The sequence below is a fragment of the Trachemys scripta genome, chromosome 3 (genome assembly GCF_013100865.1).
Source record: "Trachemys scripta elegans isolate TJP31775 chromosome 3, CAS_Tse_1.0, whole genome shotgun sequence".
NCBI lineage: Eukaryota > Metazoa > Chordata > Testudines > Emydidae > Trachemys > Trachemys scripta.
In genome coordinates, this window is record NC_048300.1 from 116,674,085 (window position 1) to 116,698,747 (window position 24,663).

The 24,663-nt window shown below is 42.4% G+C and overlaps 1 protein-coding gene across 1 annotated transcript in view; it reads left to right on the forward strand.

Moving 5' to 3' along the window:
• Positions 1 to 24,663, forward strand: part of ROS1 (ROS proto-oncogene 1, receptor tyrosine kinase) — a 95,955-nt gene that overhangs the window by 53,176 nt on the left and 18,116 nt on the right. Inside the window, exons 30-38 of the mRNA XM_034766886.1 lie at positions 2,115 to 2,347; positions 5,333 to 5,509; positions 6,482 to 6,656; positions 7,171 to 7,288; positions 11,534 to 11,721; positions 12,628 to 12,720; positions 13,295 to 13,430; positions 13,943 to 14,105; positions 15,005 to 15,069. Coding sequence (XP_034622777.1) covers positions 2,115 to 2,347; positions 5,333 to 5,509; positions 6,482 to 6,656; positions 7,171 to 7,288; positions 11,534 to 11,721; positions 12,628 to 12,720; positions 13,295 to 13,430; positions 13,943 to 14,105; positions 15,005 to 15,069 — 1,348 coding nt within the window. The remainder of the gene's footprint in view (positions 1 to 2,114; positions 2,348 to 5,332; positions 5,510 to 6,481; positions 6,657 to 7,170; positions 7,289 to 11,533; positions 11,722 to 12,627; positions 12,721 to 13,294; positions 13,431 to 13,942; positions 14,106 to 15,004; positions 15,070 to 24,663) is intronic.

A 24,663-nucleotide genomic window follows, 5' to 3' on the forward strand; every position in this document is an offset into this window, starting at 1 on the left:
TGTCACTCTTACTCCACACATTTCTTAGCAGGAAATCTGTTTTCCTTATCAACACAACCCATGCAAATTTCTCTTGAATAATCTATGATCTTGTAGCCAAAACATTAGTGTACTTTAGGGAAAAATACATATAAAAATTAAGTAAACCGCAGAAGTAAATGATGATGATTTACAAAGCACATCATCCTCATTCTGATATGTATGGGACTCTACCTTGTTATAAACCTAATATTGACATTTACCTGCCTAGTTAAATATATAATGGGATATCCCATCTCCTAGAACTGGAAGGGACCTTGAAAGGTCATCGAGTCCAACCCCCTGCCTTCACTAGCAGGACCAAGTACTGATTTTGCCCCAGATTCCCAAGTGGCCCCCTCAAGGATTGAACTCACAACCCTGGGTTTAGCAGGCCAATGCTCAAACCACTGAGCTATCCCTCCCCCCGTTTATAAAATTATTTTCCTGCTGAACCAGTATGGACATGCCATATATCAGTTCAAAGCTTATCTGTAAATGTCAGAAGAGGATTTGGTTTTTCAAAATGGTCATCTAGTAACCAACTGACATGGATAGGAAAGGAAGTGGAGGAGAACTCTATAAGCATGGCTGTAATAAACTTATTTAAAAATGTTATTGAATATTCACAGAAAAATACGTACAAGGATCACACAGCTCTAGTTACAATTCTGTGTGCATCCTTATTAATATTAAAACACCCCTATTCTATTATTTGAAATGGCTTGGAACGGATTCCATAGTGTGAAGGTATTGTTGGGAGAAATGGAATGTAATCAAAATAAGCAATATAGAAAACTCAGTATGGAAAACTTCCTAACAATTTGATCTATTGGATTATGAAACCATTTCTCAAGAGAAATGGTGAAAGCTTCATTGTTTGATAAACTTAAAACTGGGCAGAACAAAGCACTGAAAAATGTATTGTAGGAAACAATACTAGATGGACAAGAACTTGGTTAGCCTAACAATATTTTCCATTTCTAACTGTTGTGATTCCATGACTTATGAGCTGATATTTTATTTGTGTTTCTTTTACAAATTAGCTAATAGTTCATTTGAACAAAATGCAAGAATATGATGGTTTTCACTACAGAAAATATCAGTGCAGTGCATCTGCTCGATTTAAAATCTCATTGTAGGATGACTGATACATTATTAAATATTTCTCCTTATAAATGGATGGCTGTGCTTCTCTTGGCAGATCATGAACAGAGTATCATTTCATATGTTCTTAGGATATGTGCCAAAGGCCAACTCAAGATCATAAGAGGCAATGCTCTTGTACTGCTAAGAAAAATCTGTAGTGTTTCAAAGCATCTGACTTTTTTTTTTTTTTTTAAGAGAGAGAGAGAGAGAGAGAGAGAGATTAACACGAGATGTACAGAAACTGTAACTTCTTTGATGTGGAACCTCTCAAACACAGACATCCCTAAAACCAGGCTTTCTAGATCTTGCTATCCTTTGCATGAAGCCTCATTCTAACTTTCTAGCTTTTAGATCAAGCAAAGCAAAATTAAATCAGCATTTGACTTCTGGGGTAAATATGCACACTTTATAAAATTAAAAGCTATTGAACTGTCTTTCTTCAAACTTGACTTACTCCTTATATTTCAAGAAGATCAACATAACAAGCCTACCTTTCACGTTTCTACCTTCAGACATTGTTGAATTATCAGTGTGCAAAGTTTCTGATTTCCGTATATTGGCATTTTTTTTTCTAATGCATGCCTAGAGTAAATGCATATCTGAGATCCCAGGTAGGAGTCTAGCAAAGAGCATGAGTTCTAGGGCACCACTGCCAGGCTGGCAAAGAAGAACAGCTGTAAGTGTATCTGCTAGGACTGTGGGATAGCCAAAGACATATTAAGCACCTCAAAATATTTTTGAATCAGTGCACAGTTTTTGATATACAAGAATGTGGATTTTGTGTGTATGATTTGTAGGGTTACAGTGTAACTATTAAAAATGGATCATATGTCACATGCTTTTGTGTATATTTAAAGCCCTTTATACTGATATTTTCTTCTTGATTTTTCTGAAAATAACCTTCGTCCCCCAAATCTACAAGATTTTTGTTTTGCTCTTTGTTTCAGTACCAGAGGCAGTTAACCTCATTGAGATACTGGTTCTGTCTGATGACACCATCAATATATCTTGGAGTGAGCCTTCACAGCCAAATGGACCCATAGACTCTCTCCGCTATCAAATTACTGTCAACTTTTTACCCCCAATTCCTGCAGCTCCTTTGAGAAAAAATGAATTTCCAAATGGATCACTTGCCTGGTCCATTAACAGCCTCAATGGTGGAACAAATAACGTATTCAAGGTATAATTATACGTGACTTTATCATATTTCCAGGCTTCTTGAGTAGACATACTTATTACCCAACAAGTGACCAAGCCTCTGTTTTGTAAAGTCAGAGAATACTTGCATTTTGTAAACGTGGGTTCAGACCCCTGGCAGAGTTGTCTCAGTCCCTCAGCTTTCTGAGGAAGATAAATCAAATTTCATTCATTTCTCCTTGTGTGGGTCTTTCAGATGAGATCTTAAAAACTGAGTTCTGAGGCCTTTCTGTTTTGTGTGGACACTTAAGACCCCATGCATATGTGTAATGCTTGCCTGTGATATCTTTAGCTGGTAGTTCTCTTCTTGGCACTGTCATGCAGCATGCTATGAGTTGATTAGATGGCTGCCAACCTTCCCCCCGTAAGGTAGAGTTTTTCAGTCCTATTGTATATGCAACAGTTTGGGTTCCAATGGGATAAATGGAGCTATATAAATGTATAAAGTTAGTGGGTCAAATCTTGAAGTCCCACTGCAAAACTTCCATCCTGATCCATTGAGGTCAATGGGAGACTTTCTATTAACTCCGCTGGTAGTAGGATCAGGTCTTGGCCTATTATTAGTATTATTGTTAGTATTATTAAAATATTTTTATTTAATGAAAAATGGAAAATTCCTAGTTCTCCCAAAAAGCTGTTTGGTCCAGATCTACCAAGATATTTACCAAGAACTCCAGGCTTAGGTGCCTATGTCTGGAATTTAGGCTCCACTGAGATCCAGAAAACTTCTGCCTAATGCTGTAGGTACTAAACTTACTTGATGCCTAAATTGTCAGGGTAAAATTACGGTTGGTGCCTGAGTTCCTGCCCCTGGCATGCACTCTGCTGCCTCACACTATTACTGAAAAATTACTTCCTTTCTCATTTTTACCTGTGACGGGGTCAGGCCAGATGGCTACAGAAGAGTGATCCTATTGGGATCCAGGAAGTGGGTGGGCGGAAGCCCGCCCACTACTAAAAAACCTCCCCCCAGCCTAAGGGGAGTATCCACTCTAGGCATTTGGAAGCCTGTTTCCCGCCTAAGCCCCAGGATGATCCAGGATTGGGAGAAAGATAAGTGAAGGATAAGTGTGTGGGGCCTGATTTGGTAGGCATGCTCAGAGGTTGCCTGCAGGGCTGGGTCCCTTTCAAAATCTGGTCGGTGGTGGTACTCACTTGCAGCTTTTAGCTCCTGGACAAAGCACTCACCTGGGAGATGGGAGACCTGAGTTCAATTCCCACCTCTGCCTGAGGGGGGAAAAAGGATTTGAACAGGGGTCTCCCACACATCTCAGGCAAGTGCTCTAACAGCTGAGCTACGAGATATCCTGATATAGCACTCCCTCAGTCTCGCCTGTTGACCCTCTTCCACTGTGTGTAAGTAAAGTCATTGGAGCAGTGGGACTGGATCCTACGTCTCCCATATGGGTGCCCTAACCACCAGGCTACAGAATCATTCTCTTGCTTGCTCTCTGGCCCAATCGCTCTTTCATTATTTGATCCATTGTGGTACAGCTTCAACAGAGAGACTGAGGGAGCCCCACATCAGAATATCCCATAGCTCAATGGTTAGTGCACTGTCCTGAGAGGTGTGGGAGGCTTCTTTTCCCCTATCAGGCAGAAGAATGATTTAAACCTGGGTCTCGCCAGCCCAGGTGAGTGTTCCAATGACTGGGGTAAAATGTATAAGGTGGTCACTAGACCTCCCCATGCATTTTGTGTGGAGTGAAGCAGGTGTCTAACTCACTCTCACAAAAAATGACTTAGGTGCCTACACCGCCTGACTCCAGGAGAGGGCTCTTGGCTCTGGATCACTAAGCTGGGATAGGTGCCTCCCTGCAGCGTGGATTCAGGAGCCGGTCTCCGAGAAAAGGGCAGAGCTTTAGGACATGCCCCTCTCCACAGCATCTCCCACAGGCTCCCTACTTAGCATGCTGGCTTTTGAGGCTCTCATTCTAAGGTGCTTGTCTCTTCATACATATTAGCCTGCGCACCTAATTCAGGCTTTGTGGATCACGGTGGTGTTGCTATGATTTTTTTTTTTTTTAGTCACCTAAAAGTTAAGCGCTGGGAAGCTCAGCATCGCAATGCCTCAGTCCCTTTGTGGCATTCCAGGTTTTTCTGTTTTATCCATAGAACTATACTTGATTATTTCACTGAAAGTCGACAGACACATATGAGTGGATTCCACCTTTCAGCAGTTTATAAATTTTTTTTAAAAAAGCATACTGCAAATAAATAGCTGGAGGAACAATACACCAATTCTGGTATTTCTTTAGTATTAGCAAGGGCAGGTTAACAAGAGTCTTAAAAATGCATGCAATGCATTGGCTGTTTGGTGGACTTTAGGAGAAAAAATTCTCTCAAATTAGGATGTGCCCTGGAGAGAGGAGTGCAGGGAATGGTCCTTAACATCTAGTTGGTAAAAATGTCGCAATTCCTTGTGGGTCATTGAATTCCACTGAAGTGGTGACACTATCCATGACACTGTCCAGGCAGGCTGCAGACAAGGGAAGGAGACCTACATGGACAGAATAGGTGATATTTTAATTGGTGATTTTAAACCTAGAGAGAAGGACTCGGTGGGTGTCAACATGCTATCCAAAGGTTTGCGGAAATGCTTGTGTTACACAAGGAACGAATATGAGGGGAGCAGTTCTGTGGGAAAGATGAGAGGGGAGCAGTTCTGTGGGAAAGATGAAACTGGGGAGCTGAGAAGAGTCTGTTGGATGGGGCTGGCGGCCAAGAGAAGTTCTGTCTCAGGGTCCCCATAGCTTTAGTGGGAAGGCCCAGAATGTTTGGATTCAGGCCGTACAGTCTTAATCTTCCCCTGAGTATCAACTTTGTTTAAAACAGTTAAGTAATGTTCCAAGGTACTTGAATGACTAAAGGAAGCATTCACATTGCCATAACAACCACCACCAAAACAACATCCAATGCAGTTTTCAGAGTGGCTTGAGACTATATGTTTCATTGTTTCTCCTGTTAGGTTCTTGCTTTTCATCCAGAGAAGAACTGGTTTTCTGAGAGTGCCCCTGTGTTTGCAGCAACGTTTGAGACTCCGCCTGTCCCAGTTCATATAATTGCCAGAAACACCAGTTGTCAGTTAGAATGGAGGTCTCCTTTGCATGGCAACATAACCAGCTTCTGGTTTGAATTGCAGAAGGTAAAAAATACCCTTTTCTTTTCAGGTTAAAGGCCAGATGTTGTCCAGCCTTGTAGAGGGTAGGGAGCTAGGGAAGGATGCAAGGAGTCCTACTGGGTAATTTGGGCACTATAATGTCCCTGCCAGTAGTAATACTCCACCAAGGGGCAAGGTGAAGGCAGCACTGGCCAGTAACAAGGGAGAACTGCCCCTGCAGCAGGCGTTCTCCGGGAGTTCCAAACGCTTTTTGGCTGAGTCATCCAGAACCTCTTGGGGAAGGAATAGCCCCGTTACACACTCTCCAGTGTGTGCCCTGGTTAGAAAGAAATAGGTGGGCTCCAATTTTTTTTAATGTTGAAATAATTTTTAAAAAAAACAGTCTATGAATTTTATTTTCATCTCCTACATGGGGCAGGCCTAGAAAGAAACTGCTGGGGAAACAAATCAGTCCTGCAGCATGCGCTATGAAGTAAATGCTACAATGGTAGCAATATACATGGCAAGTTCGGGTTTAACGACTGAACCACGGTAGAAAATGCCAGAGGCGCTACTAGACTGCATGATTGTCTTAATAGCGCTGATCATAATCGCGATGGCTTCACTTAGGATCAGCCTGGCAAGCAAAACTCACAGCGAGCCAAAGATACAGGCCAAACACAGGTGTGGAAGGGGAAGGCTGCTTATGGTCTCTCCTGCTCTTGCACACCTATGCAGGTGCCACCCACTCTGTTGTCCTGTATGATTTCCAGGCCTTGTAAATCTCTGAAGAATAACATCAAATTTCTAGATGGTCTTGGTCTGTCAGAAGAGGGTTTGTAGTTCATGCTCCCCCAGTCTCAATAGCCTCTCAATACTCATGTTTGTATACACACTTCTTTAAGGGCCCATACCAAGGCCACTGAAGTCAATAGAAAGACTGTTGATTGCAATTGACTTTGGATCAGGCCCTCAGAGAGTGAGACTATTGACTCAGATGATAATTTATTTTTCTAGTGGCAAACAAAAAATGGCTGGTTTTGTCCTGCAAACATCACCTGTACGGCAGGTCCCATGTATAAATGTCATCTCACGGGAGTTCGTCCTGACACCAACTACTTTGTGCGAGCAGCAGTTATTTACGTAACCGGAGCAAAAAGCACCTCACCTCCAGGAAGCTTTAAAACTAGGGGTAAGCCCTTAAAATCATGTGATCCTAGATTACTTGCACCCTCAAAATAGTGTTAAACATTTTCAGGGTGCTTTGCCACATAATATTCATCTTGTAAGAATCACTGATTTCTCTCTGTATGAACTCCAAAAAAAAAAAAAAAAAGGTACAAAATAAATATCTGCCAAAAATAAAATTGGAGCACTCTTTCAAAGGTGGGAGATGGGGAAGGAGAGAGTGGAATTGAAATGAAATACTTTTAATGTTATAAGAACTTGTGAATCCAGGCAGAAGTCTGAATTTGTGTGAATGAACCTTGTGAAGTTTCCCATCATGAATAAAAGTCCAAAGTTTCCTTTTTCATGAGTAGCCTTTTAGACGAGAGTCTCCAGTTCCTTCACATGACTCAACACCCAGGTGCATGTCGAAGTTTTGCTCTAGTCCTGGCTCTTGTCACCTTTTTCTCAGAATATGAAATGTGTGTATTAATATACCATGTTTTCAGAATTCTACATTTTCTCACTTTGTACAATAGCTGGAGTTCCAAGTAAACCAGGAATCCCCCAAATAGCAGAGGAGAATAAAAATTCTGTACAGTGGGAAAAAGCTGAAGACAATGGAAGCAATCTTACCTACCACATTTTAGAAAGCAGGTAAGTGAATTGCAGAGCACGCTCCTGCTAGCAAATGATAGATGGTTCATTTGTGTATGGGTATTCAGCAGAATGTTTTACAGTAACTAAGTAGGAAATAGGTTCAGATTAAATACTAATGAGCTTACATTTTGGCCCATATCCCAAATTGGAATCAAGAAATTTTAGAAATTTCTAAATGTTTGATATCCTTTGTTTTGAAATTGTATTTACATGCTCCTGCATGTCTTGTTTTCAGGCAAGACAGGAAGGAAGATCATCAATATGATTTATGGCTGAAGGGGGGAATTCGGGCTTTCAGCTTATTGCTCATCTGTGCTTACTAATAGAAGAGGTAGGCTGAGGAGTTGATGAGGAGATTCAGGGACCTCACAAGCACACTGGCCTAAATTTTCCAAAGTGACTAGAAATGTTAGGTACCTTGATTTTTTGGGTACTCAACTTGACACAGTTTAAAGGGATCTGATTTTCAGAGGGCTGGTGCTCAGTTCATTATGGAAATCATCCCCCTCTGAGGTGTCTCAGGCTTCCAAAAATTGAAATGTCCCAAAACACTCAAAATCAATTTTGAAAATTTAGGCCAGAGACCCAAGGAGCTTTTAGTCTTCCTTGTGGCTAAGTCTTCCTTATATATCTGAAGGCAATTTTGAAATAATAGAATCATAGAAGTGTAGAACTGGAAGGGACCTCGAGAGGTCATCTAGTCCAGTCTCCTGCATTCAAGGCAGGACTAAGTGATAACTAGACATTTCCTGACAGATGTTTGTCTAACCTGCTCTTAAAAACCTCCAATGACAGAGATTCCACAGCCTACCTAGATAATTTGTTTCAGTGCTTAACTACCCTGACAGTTAGGAAGTTTTTCCTAATGTCCAACCTAAGCCTCCCTTGCTGCAATTTAAGCCCATTGCTTATGTACTTGAAAACTGTTATCATGTCCTCTCTCTGTTTTCTCTTCTTCAGACTAAACAAATCCAGTTTTTTCAATCTTCCCTCACAGGTCATGTTTTCTAGATCTTTAATAATTTTTGTTGCTCTCCTCTGGACTTTCTTCAGTTTGTCCACATCTTTCCTGAAATGTGGCACCCAGAACTGGACATAATACTCCAGCTGAGGTCTTATCAGTGCTGAGTGGAAGGATTACTTCTCATGTCTTGCTTGCAACACTTCTGCTAATATCCCAGAATGATGTTTGCTTTTTTTGCAACAGTCTTACACTGTTAACTTATATTTAGCTTGTGATCCACTATGCCCCCAGATCCCTTTCCGCAGTACTCCTTCCTAGGCAGTCATTTCCCATTTTGTATGTGTGCAACTGATTGTTCCTTCCTAAGTGGAGTACTTTGTATTTGTCTTTATTAAATTTCATCCTGTTTACTTCAGACCATTTCTCCAGTTTCTCCAGATCATTTTGAATTTTAATCCTATCCTCCAAAGCACTTGCAACCCCTCCCAGCTTAATATCATCTGCAAACTTTATAAATATACTCTCTATGCCATTATCTAAATCATTGATGAAGATATTAAACAGAACCAGATCCAGGACCCCACTTGGTATGCCCTTCAAGTTTGACTGTGAACCACTAACAACTACTCTCTGGGAATGGTTTTCCAACCAATTATGCACCCGCCTTATAGTAGCTCCATCTAGATTGTATTTCTGTAGTTTGTTTATGAGAAGGTCACATAAGACAGTGTCAAAAGCCTTACTAAAGTCAAGATATACCTCATCTAATGCTCAGACTTCATCCACAAGGTTTGCTACCCTGTAAAAGAAGGCTATTAAGTTGCTTTGACATGATTTGTTCTTGACAAATCCATGTTGACTGTTACTTATCACCATATTATCTTTTAGGTGTTTGCAAATTGATTGCTTGATTATTTGCTCCATTATCTTTCCAGGTAATGAAGTTAAGCTGACTGGTCTGTAATTCCCCAGGTTGTCCGTATTCCCCTTTTTATAGATGGGCACTAAATTTGTCCTTTTCCAATTCTCTGGAATCTGTCCCATCTTCTATTAGTTTTCGAAGATAATCGCTAATGGCTCAGATATCTCCTCAGTCAGCTCCTTGAGGATTAAGAAATGTCTTAGGAAAGGCTATCCTCTAAGTATTTCTGACTCTGATAAACTCAGACAAAACCAGAAAGTTCTGGAAATCTCATAAGAAAACTAGTTCTAATAAGATATCCAGGCCATTTCCCAGATGCATAGATCTGTTTGGGTAAACTGGTTAATCAGATGAAGTTTTGGATGCTTTTCCAAATCAAACCTCTGAATCAATTAATGCATATTCATCACTAATCGAAGTATAGATACCTCATTATCCAGAGGAATTGTGGGGGAAATGTTAAGTAGTTGTCAGACAAGGGCATTAAATGTTCCAGGTTACTGGGAACTCCTTCAATTAATCCTCTTGCAAATGGTTAGCTTTAGTGAACATGTCTATACTCATAGGCATCTACACAACAGTAGCTAAAACTTTAAAAAGTCCTGTTCTGGGATCATATGGGGTAACTGTATAGGCCAGGATATTTTTTGTAGAAAGAGTTGTCTTCGATTCTTCCAATTCCTGATAAGGAATCTGGAGGGGAATCTTGTCAGGGCATTCCAGAGTCAATGTAAGTATTAAATCTCCCAAAGATGAATACATTGCATAATATCAAAGGGGGTTCTTCTGCTGGGATATTTCTATGACATTTTGTAGATTGGGGGGTTAGGGAAAGAACCAAAAAATAAAACTCAGTGCATTATTTTTTCCTAAGTTAATTTAGTGCTCATGATAGTGAAAGACTGACAGCCCTGCCAGAGCTTGGCATACTTCAGCTGCATAAGCTTTCACCCAGGCATACTTTCCTGGTGTTGTAAGCTTCTACCATGAGTACATGACAATACTGAACTGGATACGATAACTGAGATACGATGAGACCTGATGATTTTGATCTGCTAAAGGCCAAATTGCACCTGACCCATGTGAGGGAGTCCAAGGTGAGGAAAGGCGTGAGGAGCTTTATCTCATGTAAGGGTTATACACAGTCACAAGCTTTGAATTCTCCATGATTCATCTTTGATTTTTCATCAGTTTTGTGAAATTTACTTTTCTCATGTGGTTTTGATGTAAACCCAGGAGAAAGTCAATGGTTTCAACTGAGTTTTGCAATGGGTCCAACTAAGGTTCATTTGAACCCAGTTAGGTAAGTGTGAACCCAGCTAATCAATACCAAAGAAAATATTTGCATAATCTCCTTGAGGATAACCATTGATTTTCACAGAGCTCTGTCAGTAACATGAATAACCCAACAACGCATACATTTAGCTTCCACATGGCTTTCTGGGCTAGATGTTTTTGTTCTGTTGTTCTGCTTTCAGGGCTGCCCAGAGGATTCAGGGGGCCTGGGGCAAAGCAATTTTGGGGGCCCCTTCCATAAAAAAGCTGCAATACTATAGAATACTATATTCTCATGGGGGCCCCAACAGGGCCCAGTGCCTGGGGCAAATTGCCCCACTTGCCTCCCCCCCTCTGGGCGGTCCTGTTTGCTTTAGAGTGAGTTGTGGGGTTTGTTGGCATACAGTACAAGGCCATTTCACATGAAGTATACCTGTATCGTGTAACATGACAGGACGAGTCAGACATGTCCTACAGATTTAATGTATGCTCCTTCTTCAGATGGTGTATAATCTGCTCTGAATTTTTGGTAAGCGATCCAATCAAAGCCAACTTAAAAAGGAAGCAATATACCTGGCAGCCAGCAGATACTGTGGGAAACTGGCTAGCTAAAGGATTGTGTCTTCCCTGCCAATGACATGCTTTCTGTATTAGCTTGTGAAACCTGATACACAAGGGGCACTGAACTGATCTAGGCCCGAGAGAGCTAAAACCTCTAACTGTACAAAGAATAAATGAAGAGTTTTGCCTAAAATCATATAACAATGTTTTGAGATCCTGGCTATGAGTGGCATATTAAAAAAGCAGAAAGGATGCCCTCACCGTGTATGTCCAAAACATGCTGGCATTTCATTTTCTATGCCAGGCTAAAGAGGTGTCATCTCCTGTGTTACTGGAACGGCATGTTAATATCACTATGTTTCTCCAGCCAAACCCACATGAATGGAATGGTACTGAGTGTAGAGCATGTGCAAGAAGTAAGTCTTCATGTAGGCCATGCTGTTGAAATGATGTATGGCAGAAGCTGTAAATAACAAAAACTAGCTAATATATCTTTGTTGTTTTGCTGTGCACTTTGTAGGAAGGGCTCCTGGAACACAAGTGAAATGAAGCCTTCTTGGGAGATGGTTTACAATGGCTCTTGTACCAATATATGCACATGGAAGGCCAAGAACCTAGAAGGAACTTACCAGTTTCGAGCAGCAGCTGCAAATATGCTGGGACTGGGTGAATACAGTGGCATCAGTGACAATATAGTGTTGGTTAAAGGTATGTGCTGTACTTTTTATTCTGCAAATTAGCTAACCATGGAAATGGTAGATCACCAACACAAATCATTTTTATTCAGAGTAATCCCAATGATTTATGAACAGAGACAACTATTTGTTTGAAGATGTTATAGCATCTATAGTGTAAAATGTGTAAGTAGCAATTAATAGCAGTGTTTCTGTGAAGATTCCCAGTTGCAGTGCTAGGGCTAACTTTCTTTTCAAAGAAACACTGGGACCAAACTCTCTCTGCACTCGTTATCACTGGGTTGGATATGTTTTTCTACACTGTCTGGAGATGCTGTCGTATATCGAATGAAGTAAGGGTGGGGTTCAAAGGAGCTCAGCGTTTGCTCAATTCTGCTCCCATTGACATCAGTGAGAGTTTTCCCATTGACTTCAGAGGGAACAGACGTAGGCATGCACTGAGGCTTTTGAAAATCTCATCCTAACTATTTAACAGTTGAACAGCTCTGCACTCTTCTTTCATTTACAACCGTCAGAGGTTAGAGGAATGGCACAGAGTGGGAGTTCTAACAGGCTCTATCTACACTCCATCCCTTACAATGGCGTGGCTGTGCCACTGCAGTTGCACCGTTGTAAGGGGCACAGTGTTGTCGCTCTTTGTAGCTGGGAGAGAGCTCTCCCGGCAACAAAATAAAACCACTCCGAACAAGGGGCAGTAGCTTCATCGACAGGAGAGCAGCTCCCGCTGACAAAGCGCTGTCCAAACAAGCATTTTTCGTCATTAAAACTTTTGTTGTTCAGGGGTGTATTTTTTCACACCCCTGAGTGACAAAAGTTTTAACGCCGAAAGTGCAGTGTAGACAAAGCCCCAGTTTTGCTTAGCTCAGTAGTGTTCACCCATGTTGCATTGTCAGTGAACTACTCTTCTCTTTCTTAACAGATGCTACGCCCCGCCCAGAGGCAACCATTACCATAGCTGTTGTGACTGGAGTGATTGCCTTCATCTTAATTGTGATTGCACTGTTTGCTTTTGGTATGTGATTACAAAGTTTAATACATTTTGTGGGTCTGCCAGACCACAACAAAATGAAACAAATCAGAAATGTAAGAGAAGGACCAGCTGGTGTTTTAGAGCTAGATCTTGTGAGGTGCCAAGCAACCACTGGAGCATGTTTCCTGGCCTTAGCCCTTTGTGATTCCATCACTCAGCACAGTAGAAACTTGGATCTCTACTAGGTGGTGCTGTATAGCCCCCATGCAGAAGACTTGGGGCTAGAAGGGACCTGAGAATGCTCATGTTTTGGGTCACCAGAGATTACCAGTTATGCTCATAGTGGCAAGTTTCATTGTAATGATTTTAGTTCTCTGCAAGGAGAGCAGAGGGACACTGAGGGTGCAGTTGCGTTCTTGCATTGTAAACTCACACTGGTATGGTTAGTAATCGTTTCATCAGGTATGTCACTGATGTTCATATGTATAAACCCAAATGCGGGAAAGGGACTAGAAAAGGGTCTCTGATATAGAGGAGAAGCAAACGTAATTATTCAGCTTACTTGTGTAAAAGGATGTCAAAGTGCAATCTCCTATGTTCTGCTTTTCCCTTCCAGTCTGGCACAGAATATTGAAGTTCAGAAAGTCTGCGCAGCCTGGGCAGATAGTGCTCGTCAGGGAAGATAAAGAATTAGATCAACTTAGGGGGCTGGCTGATGCTGTGGGATTGTCTAATGCTTGCTATGCTGTGAGGTATGTAACTGTGACATGTGTAAAAGCAACTTCCAGAGCAGAAAATGTAGCCGACCTTCGTGGGCCTGATTTTCACAGATGCCAAGCACCTAAAACTATGAGTGAAGTCAGTGGGAGCTGTGGGTCAGCACACAGAGAATCAGGCCCAGAGAAAGTGACTCAGTGCCCACAATTGGGGCAGATTGTTAAAAGAGTTCAGCTTCCATCTAGGCACCTAAATAAGGTCCAGCTTTTTAAAAGAGCGTAGGACCCAGCTGCTCCCATTGTGGCACTGTGGAATATCAGTCCATGATTGCTCAGCATCCTCTGTGCTGTGACAGGTATAAATCTGGCTCTAGGTACACAAGAGGTGTAATTCCCTCCTGTGCATCACTTCAGTCTCTTGGGAACTGTGTTCGAGACAAATTGTACCAAATTTGTTTAAGGCAAAATTTCGAGAGCATTCCTCAACCACGTTTTTATTTGAATGATTATTTATTTTTAAAGCTATAACAAGCCATACTGTTTTGTAGCACTCTTCCTACTCGGGCAGAGATTGAATCTTTGCCAGCCTTTCCTCGGGACAAACTGAATTTGCATAATCTGCTGGGAAGTGGAGCCTTCGGAGAGGTGTACGAAGGGACTGCAGTAGATATCACAGGAGCTGGAAATGGGGAATCCAAAGTGGCAGTGAAGGTAATTTCAGCTGTGTAGCCCCTTTAGCAACCGCATGGTCTGAGGTGGGCAAACATGGCTTTGTGGTTAAGCCATAGGAAACATGGGCTCTATTTCTGTCCCTGCCACTGATTCACTCATGGAATCCTTGTGGAAATCACTAAGGGCTGAGCTCCCCTCACAGCACTTGTTAATGTCAAATCTTGGGCCTTTCCTTATCTGAGACAGTCAATCATGTTAAACATTTTAACTTAAATCACATATATAAATATTTAAATTCTGGATCACCTTTTCTAGTGACTTAGTGTGCTAGCTCAAGCAAACCTAGTGTAAATCTGACTACCCAGGCTGGGAGGCAGGTTTCCAACTGCAGTGTAGATATATCCCAGTGCCACAGGAATGTGACTTGATATAATGATCCAATCTCCCTCCTGTTTAACCGTCAGTTGAAACAAGAACTGGAGAGCAGGGAGGTGTAACAGCATGTACTTGAACACTGAACATGTAGCTTTACCTTTATCAAGAGCATGTTGCATTGCTGCAGAAAGGGAGAGCTGAAAACAAATGGGATCCATCTGAAAACATGGTTAATACCATATTGCACAACTACAGGCAACTCCTTTGAGCTGGAACACAATTTTCCTAAGTGTCTTTAGCCTCAGGTGTTACTCCCCTTCCCCATACCCTGCTGTCTGTTTACTAGTCTGTCCTTACACTGTGAGCTCCTCAGAGTAGGAAGAGGGCATAGATGCCTACTTCAGTTTAGAAAGTGCCTATTACATTGTAGCCACTACTGGAAATTTAGAATAGAAAAAGTGTGTGTGTTAGAAGAAGAAATTTTTCTTATATAGATAATAAATGGGTTATACTGGCAGTGATCAAATTGTGCTAACTACTTGTTGTGGCCTTGTGTTGCATAGACTTTGAAGAAGGGTGCAACAGACTATGAAAAGAGTGAGTTCCTGAAGGAGGCACACTTGATGAGGTAATGTTGGATCTGCCACAAAATATCTTTCAAGAATGATCTAAATGAAGGCTCTGGCCTTCAGGAGGGATTAGAGAATCACTTTCATCTGAATGGGGTTTGTGAGTATCTTTTGTGTCCCTTATTTTTGCTGAAGAATTAAAGCATCCCTGATGAATCATATCAAAATGAAGCTGCATAATTTGTTTGCAGAGTAGATGGAGATTGAAAGTTTTTTGCACTAATTTCATGGATTGACTGGACCTTTGGACTGGGATGTTGCAACCTCGCTGCTCCTCCCTCTGAGCCAATTAATATAATAATAACTATAGTAATAATTAATAATAATGGGATGGTGTTTGACAGCCCCAATTTATCAGGATAAGAATAGGCCCCAAAGTTTTAATTCCTTGTTGAAAGTTGGTTTTAATATATGCACATTCACTGGTAGAGGTTGCCACATATCCTTACCTATTCAGGGCACAAATATATGGTATATGTACATGCCCTCGAGAATGAATTTACACGAAGAGGTCAGTGTTTGAGTTGGAAATCTGGGTTCTCTGGAGTCCCCAGTGAATGTGCCATGATTTAAGGTAAAGACTTCACTTAGAAGCATAAGAATATGAATAAGGCTTAATTTTCAGAGGTGTTGAGCACTTGCAATTCTCTGACTTCAAATTTGGGCACTCACAATAAGAAGCTGGTATTGAACATTTGGAATTTAATTTCCCATACTCAAAATATAACATTATTGAATTATAATAGACAGATAGCAATTGTATTGTGTGCATACTCCCTCTTTGCTTCTGTTTCCGTAAGTTTAAAAAAAAAAATCAGTGTCATATTTCCTTTGCTCATTCCTTACGCACTGTCTGAACCAAGCGTGGAATGAGACGGGCTCCTATAAAAATACTTGTATGTGATTATGTAATTAAAGACAATCAAAGCACAGTTTCATAAAGGAGAGGAGTTAAGGTTTTATGTGCATTTCCTGACTTTTGAATGCATCCTTTCCCTTCTTCTTTGAGTGCTGGTTCCTCTGAGTATTCAGTGTAGGTGCGCCTCTTTAGTTTGTCTTCTACTGCCCGTGGTCTGGGACAGAATCCACCTGTATTCTTTTCTTTCACTCGATGTTTTACCTGTAAATAATTGTAAATAGGTATTTCATTCTTATGTTTACATAGTTGGTTAGCTTAAATCTAGTTTAGTTAGTTAGAGTTGGGGAGGTTCCTTCCCCCACCCTGTCTCCCCTATGCCCAGGGTTCCTGGCTTCAAATCTGCCTTGCCTGCCCCTAGATCTCCTTCTGAGTGACCCTCACAATACCAGCTTCCACTGCTTGAGGGAGTTACGCATTCTATCTAGGTGTGGGATTAGCCACTTGTCTCCCCCTGTACGAGGCAGGCTCTGGGAGTTACAGGTCTGCCAACCCTTTATAGAGCTAACCATGAGACCTAGATCAGATCCAGGGCCATTCCGTTCTCCAATTCTTCACTTGAACCACTGAGCATTGCTCTGGTGGCACTGGCAGAACGTCCCACCAAGCTGAAAGACCAAGTGGAAGCATGACAAGGATAAGAAACACAAAAGAGCAGAGAAGTCTGTTCATAGGTCCTCAGACAGGAGAGCAGCTTCACTTCTTCTCTCAGTTTGAGCAAGACTCTGTGTCCCATACAGTGTTCACCTAGAACTCCTGGTGAGATTGGGCAAGCATCGATGATACCAGAAGCTTCTGCTGTTCCAAAACCGTCCTCTGAGTCATGCAAAGATAGTAAGCAGTGCATTTCCTGTACACTGGCAGTGTCATATTGCACGCCTAAGCCTGCACCATTGGTCCTGAAACTAAAGACTCCAGCCAGTTCTCTTCCAGCTCAACTGAGATGCACCCTTCAAGATGTTCTGGCAATCTACCCGGATCCATAGTCCCTGATCCTCATGTAACCAATGTTAGTACAGGACATTTGTAACCCATGCACCTCCTGAGTGTGGTGTTCTGTCCCCTCTAGTGGCACCAAGACCACTTAGAAATTAATGAGTCTGCTCTACAGCCTTAGCTAAGGGCCAGTTGGCTTTTAGCTTATGCGGTAGAGGCTCATGCACTAATCTCCAGAGGCCCCAGGTTCGATCCTGCCTGCCGACAACCGGGGTCTGTGTTGGTGTTACACATTGAAACACCATCCGTTCCCCAACCCCACCTCCAACAGAGCTATGATATCAAGATGCTGTCTCTGTCCCACCTCCATCCATACCACCCTCACCCGGGTGACACCAATGGCCCCACCTCTTGAATCGGAGAATTCTACTCAGAGGAGGAACAAGAGATGGTAAACCAGTTACAATAAGGCTTCCCTATAAAAGTCTAGCCCTGACAGGGTTCATGGAGACCCTCCCCTGCCCAGGACCCATATTGACCCCCAAAGGAGTACTGGTACCAACATATGGTCCACCTCCCTACCCATACGACCCTATGTGGTCACATTTGGGTGCATGGGATCCTTACCACCAGGCCCAGAATCATAATACTTCAGATACCAACCTCAATCTCCAGTGTTTAGAGAGAAAGCTCTAGCAGAATATCAAGAGACGCAGCTGGAGCAGATGGTACAGCAAGAACACTCTATGGTTTCATCCTCATCCCCAGATGAGGTGGTATTGCCAGTCTTCCCCACTCTGCCTGACAATTACAGGCAATACCAAGAGCTGCTTAGGAGGATAGCTGACACCCTTCAAATTCCATTGGAGGAAGTGCAGGACCTACATGCAAAGCTTTTAGCCATCCTCCACTCTGCATCTCCTGCCAAGATGGCCTTATACATGAATGAAGCCATCTTGGACTTGGATAAGGCCATTTGGAAGACGTTGGCCACCTGAGATATCAAGACTTCCAGTCAGCTCACTGAAAGTGCATCTCATAGCTATAATTTCACCCGCCAATAGAGAGTTACTCAGTTTTCACTTATCCCATGACAGTCCAATTCATTAAAGGCTTTGTTAGCATTTTCCCTGTGCTATCTTGCCCTCCCAGGGATCTGAATTTAGTACTAGCAGCATTTATGAGACTGTCCTTTGACCCCTTGGCTTCATGCTTCTTCCTGTATTTAATGAAGATGGCCTAGATCCTATGTTTGTTCTTATAGTCCTGTCGGATTTCCATCTAAATCAAATGAGTCTATCAAAGCCCCATTTGAGAGATGAAAGAAGATGACACTCATTAGATGAAAGCCTTTCCCTGGCTTTCTACTTGGATTGGACAAAGCCATTTTGAGGAGCTGGAATGAAGGGCAAGGCCATATCGTCCCACAGATTCTTGAGGTGAATCTCTGGCTGCATCCTCCTCTGTTACCAGCTTGCAGAAATTACTTCTCCTCCATGTTGTATCAAAGGTTACTCACATAGGGCACAAGCTACCTCAGTAGTATCACTGCAAGGTGTCCTTCTTTCCAAAATCTGCAGGGCAACTACTTAGAGCTCTGTCCATACATTGACTCAGCACTATGCTCTGACTTATGCCTTGGCAGATGATGCATCCTTTGGTTCAGCAGTCCCACAGTCTGTGGTGCCAGGTACCTTCTTGCACCCTTCTCCAAAATAAACATGGTTTGGGAATCGCCCACAGTTAATACCAAACCAATGTTCCCTCTAATTTTTTCCGTCCATGTGTGGCATAAATTTTGTTATGTGCACCGAGGTATGTGCCTATGTGCGCCACCAGTAGAAACCAAAAACTTAGATAGAATATATAGTTTTAAAAAGTTACCATAGGGATAATTACTTCAGCCAGGACAGGTTAGGCATTTTAGAACTCACTACTCAAAGAATTAAATTTAAGTGTAAGAGAGAAATAAAAATGATGAAATGCATAGACCAGTCAAAAAACTAAAATAACACACTTTGAAAGAATAAAATTACAGAGAATATCTGTACATTGCAGGAAGTACCAAGAAGTAACAACAACAATAATACAAGTATGTTTTGGGAGGTGAAGGTGAAAGACTCTGTGTGTGTGTGTGTGTGTGTGTGTGTGTGTGTGTGTGTACACTGTCTGCTGGGGAAGTCTCTGAGCGACGCCATGCACTGTCTCTTTAAGGCACCCTCGCTGACCGTGGGAAGGCTCATTCAGACCTCAGACCACAGCAGCTCTTCTGCTCCTGTGCCCTGCCCCCATCTCTGCGGAGATGGGGTACATGGGCAGGGGGGAGGGGAGAGACAGAATGTGTGTGTGTGTGTGTGTGTGTGTGTGTGTGTGTGTGTGTGTGTGTGTGTGTGAAAGAGACGGAGACAGGGAGATCCTGAGCTGTCTTTTTAAGGCACTCACTCACCGCTCGTTCAGACCTCAGATCACAGCAGCTCTCCTGCTCCTGATCCCTGTCCCGACGACCCTGCTCTGTGGAGATGGGGTACAGGGGCAGAGGGAGGGGGACACCCTGATATTAGTGCCTCCCCCTTCCCCCGCTCTGCACAGCCGGCAGGAAGGTCCCGGGAGCAGCTGGCCAGGGGCTCCAAGGCAGAGGGCAGGAGCAACGTGGCTGCAAAGCAGCGGGGGGAGGGGCACATGAACACATGCTGCTGCCTGCCAGATGTGCGCAGCTCTGCTAATCAAGTGTGTGGCACTTGAATCTCTCCTGGGCGGCCGCCCAACCGCGCAGCTTTGAGGGAACACAGATAGGGACCAACACTAGAAGAAGCAAGGAAGGTTACGTACCTTATAACAACTGGATTTCTTTGAGATGTGTGGTACTTGTGGTATTCCTGACCTGCTCTCCTTCCCCTCTGATTTGGATCCTCATGTGATTCACAGTGGAGTAGGAACTGAAGGGGCAGACTGTTGGCACCACCATTTATGCCCTTGGTTTGTGGCATGAGGAGGCGTAGCATGCAGATGTGGACCAATGGAAAAAGGGGTAAACAGTGAGGTGGCAACATTTGCAGATGATACAAAACTACTCAAGATAGTTAAGTCCAAAACAGACTGTGAAGAGTTACCAGGGATCTCACAAAACTGGGTGACTGGGCAACAAAATGGCAGATGAAATTCAATGTTGATCAATGCAAAGTAATGCACATTAGAAAACATAATCCCAACTATACATATAAAAGATGGGCCTAAATTAGCTGTTACCACTCAAGAAAGAGATCTCAGAGTCATGGTGGATAGTTCTCTGAGAACATCCTATCAAAAAAGCTAACAGAATGTTGGGAATCATTAGGAAAGGGATTAGACAGAAAATATCATATTGCCTCTCTATAAATCCATGGTACGCCCACGTCTTGAATACTGTGTACAGATGTGGTCGCCCCATCTCTAAAACGATATATTGGAATTGGAAAAGGTACAGAAAAGGGCAACAAAAATGATTAGGGGTAAGGAACAGCTTCCATATGAGGAGAGATTAATAAGACTGGGACTTTTCAGCTTGGAGAAGAGATGACTAAGGGGGATATGATAGAGGTCTATAAAATCATGACTGGTGGGGAGAAAGTAAATAAGGAAGTGTTAGTTACTCCTCAAAACACAGGAACTAGGGGTCAGCAAATGAAATTAATAGGCATCAGGTTTAAAACAAATAAAAGGAAGTGTTTCTTCATACAACACAGTCAACCTGTGGAACTCTTTGCCAGAGGAGGTTGTGTTTTTGAAGGGGTTCAAAAAAGAACTAGATAAATTCATGGAGGGTAGGTCCATCAATGGCTATTAGCCAAGATGGGCAGGGATGGTGTCCCTAGCCTCTGTTTGCCAGAAGCTGGGAATGGGCGACAGGGGATGGATCACTTGATGATTGCCTGTTCTGTACATTCCCTCTGAAGAACCTGGCATTGGCCACTGTCAGAAGACAGGATACTGGGCAAGATGGACCTTTGGTCTGACCCAATATGGCTGTTCTTATGTTCTTATATAACTGACACTGCAATTGACGAATTTCTGGTCCTGGGCTCACATAGTGGATGTGCACCCCACAGCAAATACCCACAGGAAGAACACATCTCGAAGAACTCCACTTACTATAAGATAAGAAACCTTCCCTTTGCAACCTTAAGATCCAGTTACATTGTGCTATGGAACAATGTTCTCAAAGCCAGTCCACCGCTTGTTCAGGGAAAGCCCCTGGCGGGCTGGGGCAGTTTGTTTATCTGCCGCATCCGTAGGTTCGGCCGATCGCAGCTCCCACTGGCCGCGGTTCACCGCTCCAGGCCAATGGGGGCAGCAGAAAGCGGCACGGGCTGAGGGATGTGCTGGCCGCCTTTCCCGCAGCCCCCATTGGTCTGGAGCAGCAAACTGCGGACAGTGGGAACCGCAATCGGCCGAACCTGTGGATGCGGCAGGTAAACAAACGGCCTTTCCCTGAACAAGCGGTGGACCGGCTTTGAGAACCACTGCATAGAATAAATTCTCCAAGAAGTTTGACAACTCTTCACTTTCTGGAGGACTTTAATAAGGTTTGTTACCTTAGTTTTGTACATCATTACTGTTCCTAATAAGAGTTTATCTTAAAACCAGTCTGCTTGTCAGTAAGATACTACAAACATATATTTTTGTAGGTAAGATGTATATGGTGTATATATCTGTAGACAAAATATCTTATGCATCCCTACTTGCTGCATTATTTCTTACAGATAAATAATTTAAACACAAAATTCCTGGAAATAGAGACCCCTGAAAATTAGTACAATTAAATGTACACATATGAACACACACAATGGGACTTAGAGATAAGTAGAATATGAAACAAAATTTAAAAATTCATTATTCCCATTAACCTTCACTCAACCAGGAACTTTTTTGTGTGTTTCATTTGCTACTGAATTTTCATGTGAGGCACTTACCAAAAGGGAGATATTTTCATTAGCTGTCGAGAAGGTCTAATGGTAGATGCTTGATATTTATCTGTTAGATCTCATAAATTATGGAAGCCGAGGACTGACTGGGCAACATAATTGCAGCTGTTTAAAAAATCCTGATGTGCTTTTTATCTAAATATAACCTTTCTGTTGCTTGTCTGTCTAAATGAATATTGCAGTGCAGACTGTAATGCTATGCACACTGTTGTGTTTAAAGGAGGAGTATACATGGCTTCTGTTACTATTATTATGCACCAGTGATAAAATACTTGGGTTACATTCTGTTTTCAAACAACCATTTGATATTGGATATTGGTAACTGAGTCTCTTGTGTTCAAAAATATATTGCAAAATCTCGGGAGATAAAGAATGACAGGTCTGTGGAGAAACTGTTGGAGACTTGTAAGGGAAGTACCAGGTGCTCCTACTCTTACTATTGTTCTTGAGAGCCAGAGTTTATGTATGATTGAGAGGTATGTGCCAGGTGGGGGAAGGGAACTGTCAACTTAAAAATCACACTTCTCACTGAAAAGTTTTTACCTACTATTGTTACAAGCAACACCTAAGATTCCTGGAACTGAAAGAGGTTAGAGGAGAAAAGTTTCTCAGTTTTATTTGTTTGTTTACATTTGACAGCACTTTGACTAAAGTCAGTTTCAGTCTATCCCCTGTATAGTTTCCCAGATTGTTTGGAATCTTTCACGCAGCATTGGGAAACCATTTTAAATCACAAGAAATTGTGATTGTAAAAACATAGAAATGGACAGAATCTGGAACTGCTTTTAATTCCTTCTTTGAAATGTACTAGATTTTAGAGTGATAATGTCTCTATAATATCCCTATTTGTTTGGACACATAAAAGTCTGTTTATGGGGTTTATGCATGCAAACAGATGTGATTGCAAGTATTCTTCATACAGTTTTAGATTTCCCTTGAAAATGTACTATAGGAAGCAATACTGCATAAGCAAGTGGTTGGGCTGGGTAACTTAATAGGTCTTTTACATCTCTAACTCTCCTGAATCTATGGTCATTTGCCCCTAAAGACTATACAATGGCAACCATCTGTCTCAAAAAACGATGGTGTAAGTGCCAAAGAAGTCCAGTTACTGTGTGTCATTCGGCAGCATCACAAGTGGCTAAAAAGTCCAATTCTTGAGTGACGGTCCTTGCCACAGATAACGCAAGTGTAAGGTACAGGGGGGCCAGAGGATGAAGCCAACTCATTACTAGCGCTTGAGAACTGCTGCACTTTGCTATTCACTTTCTTCACTTTCCTCTCTCACAACCACCTCTCATCAGCTCTTTGACTCTGTGGTAAAGTGCAGGCCTCTAGAGCAGCCTGTTGCTAGCTGCATCTTTCCCAGCTTATGGTGTCAATGTTGAAAGTTTTCAGGTCCCTCTTGCAAATGTCTTTGTAACTGACCTAGGTCAGCCCAGTGGCCTCAGGGTATCTGCAAGTTCTCCATGTAGGAAATCCTTTGGACTATGTTCATCTTCCATCGGGTGCAGATGACCAAGCCAACGGAGACATCTGTGTTCGAGAAGAGTGATTAGACTTGGCAATGTTGCTTTCTCAAGTGTCAGGAACTTTGGTTTCCCACTTGATATTTAGAATACGGCAAAGACAGCAGGGGTGTGTGGAAGATGTTTAGCCTTCTTTCATGTCTGTGGTAGGTGATCCAGGCCTCGCCACCCAACAGCAATGTGCTCAAAATGCATGTCTGCTAGATGTGTATCTTGGTGTTCAGTATCAGAGGGGTAGCCTTGTTAGTCTGAATCTGTAAAAAGCAACAGAGGGTCCTGTGGCACCTTTAAGACTAACAGAAGTATTGGGAGCATAAGCTTTCGTGGGTAAGAACCTCACTTCTTCAGATGCAAGACTCCAATACTTCTGTTAGTCTTAAAGGTGCCACAGGACCCCTTGTTGCTTTTTGGTGTTCAGTGTTAGTTTCCTCTCACATGCCCTTAGTTAGTTGGCTGAATATACAAGAATTGCTTGTCATCTAGCAATAAGTTCTCCAGTACAGATGATCCTAGATAGCAGAACTTGTGCACAATATTTAGCATGGTGTTAGCTATTGAAACGTCTGGTGCAGCCAACACACCTTGTGCCATAATCAGAGTCTTCTTTAGACTGTTGGTTAGTCCAAATTCATGACAAGCTCCTTGGTGTGGTGTTCTGTCCCATCTAGTGGCACCGAGACCACTTTAAGAGAGAGAGTTAAATGATTCTGCTGTAAAACCTTAGCTAACAGCCAGTTGGCTTTTAGCTCATGCAATAGAGGCTCATGCACTAAGCTCCAAAGGCCCCAGGTTCGATCCTGCCCACTGACAACCAGGGTCTGTTGACATTACACTAGCACAAAGCTATGGCAAAGCTGCTGATGCTCCTCTTCATTAAGATGATATGTTGCCCACAGACTGTCTCATGGAATGGATTTCTCTGGGTGAGTCATTCTACTGTAATAATAGTAATTGTAAAATGTTCTCTTTTTTTCTCATTTAATTTTATGTTGCGAAAAACACTATAAATATAATAAATCTCCAGAATATCAAGGGCAGATTGCAGTTCATATTAACTTCAACCAAGAGGAGACAATCACATGGGTATTCTTCTTCTGCACACTTCCTTTTATCTAGGAACACTAGGGTGACTGGATAGCAAGTGTGAAAAATCGGGACAGGACATTGGGGGATAATAGGCGCCTCTATAAGACAAAGCCCTGAATATCGGGACTGTCCCTATAAAATCAGGACATCTGGTCACCCTAAAAC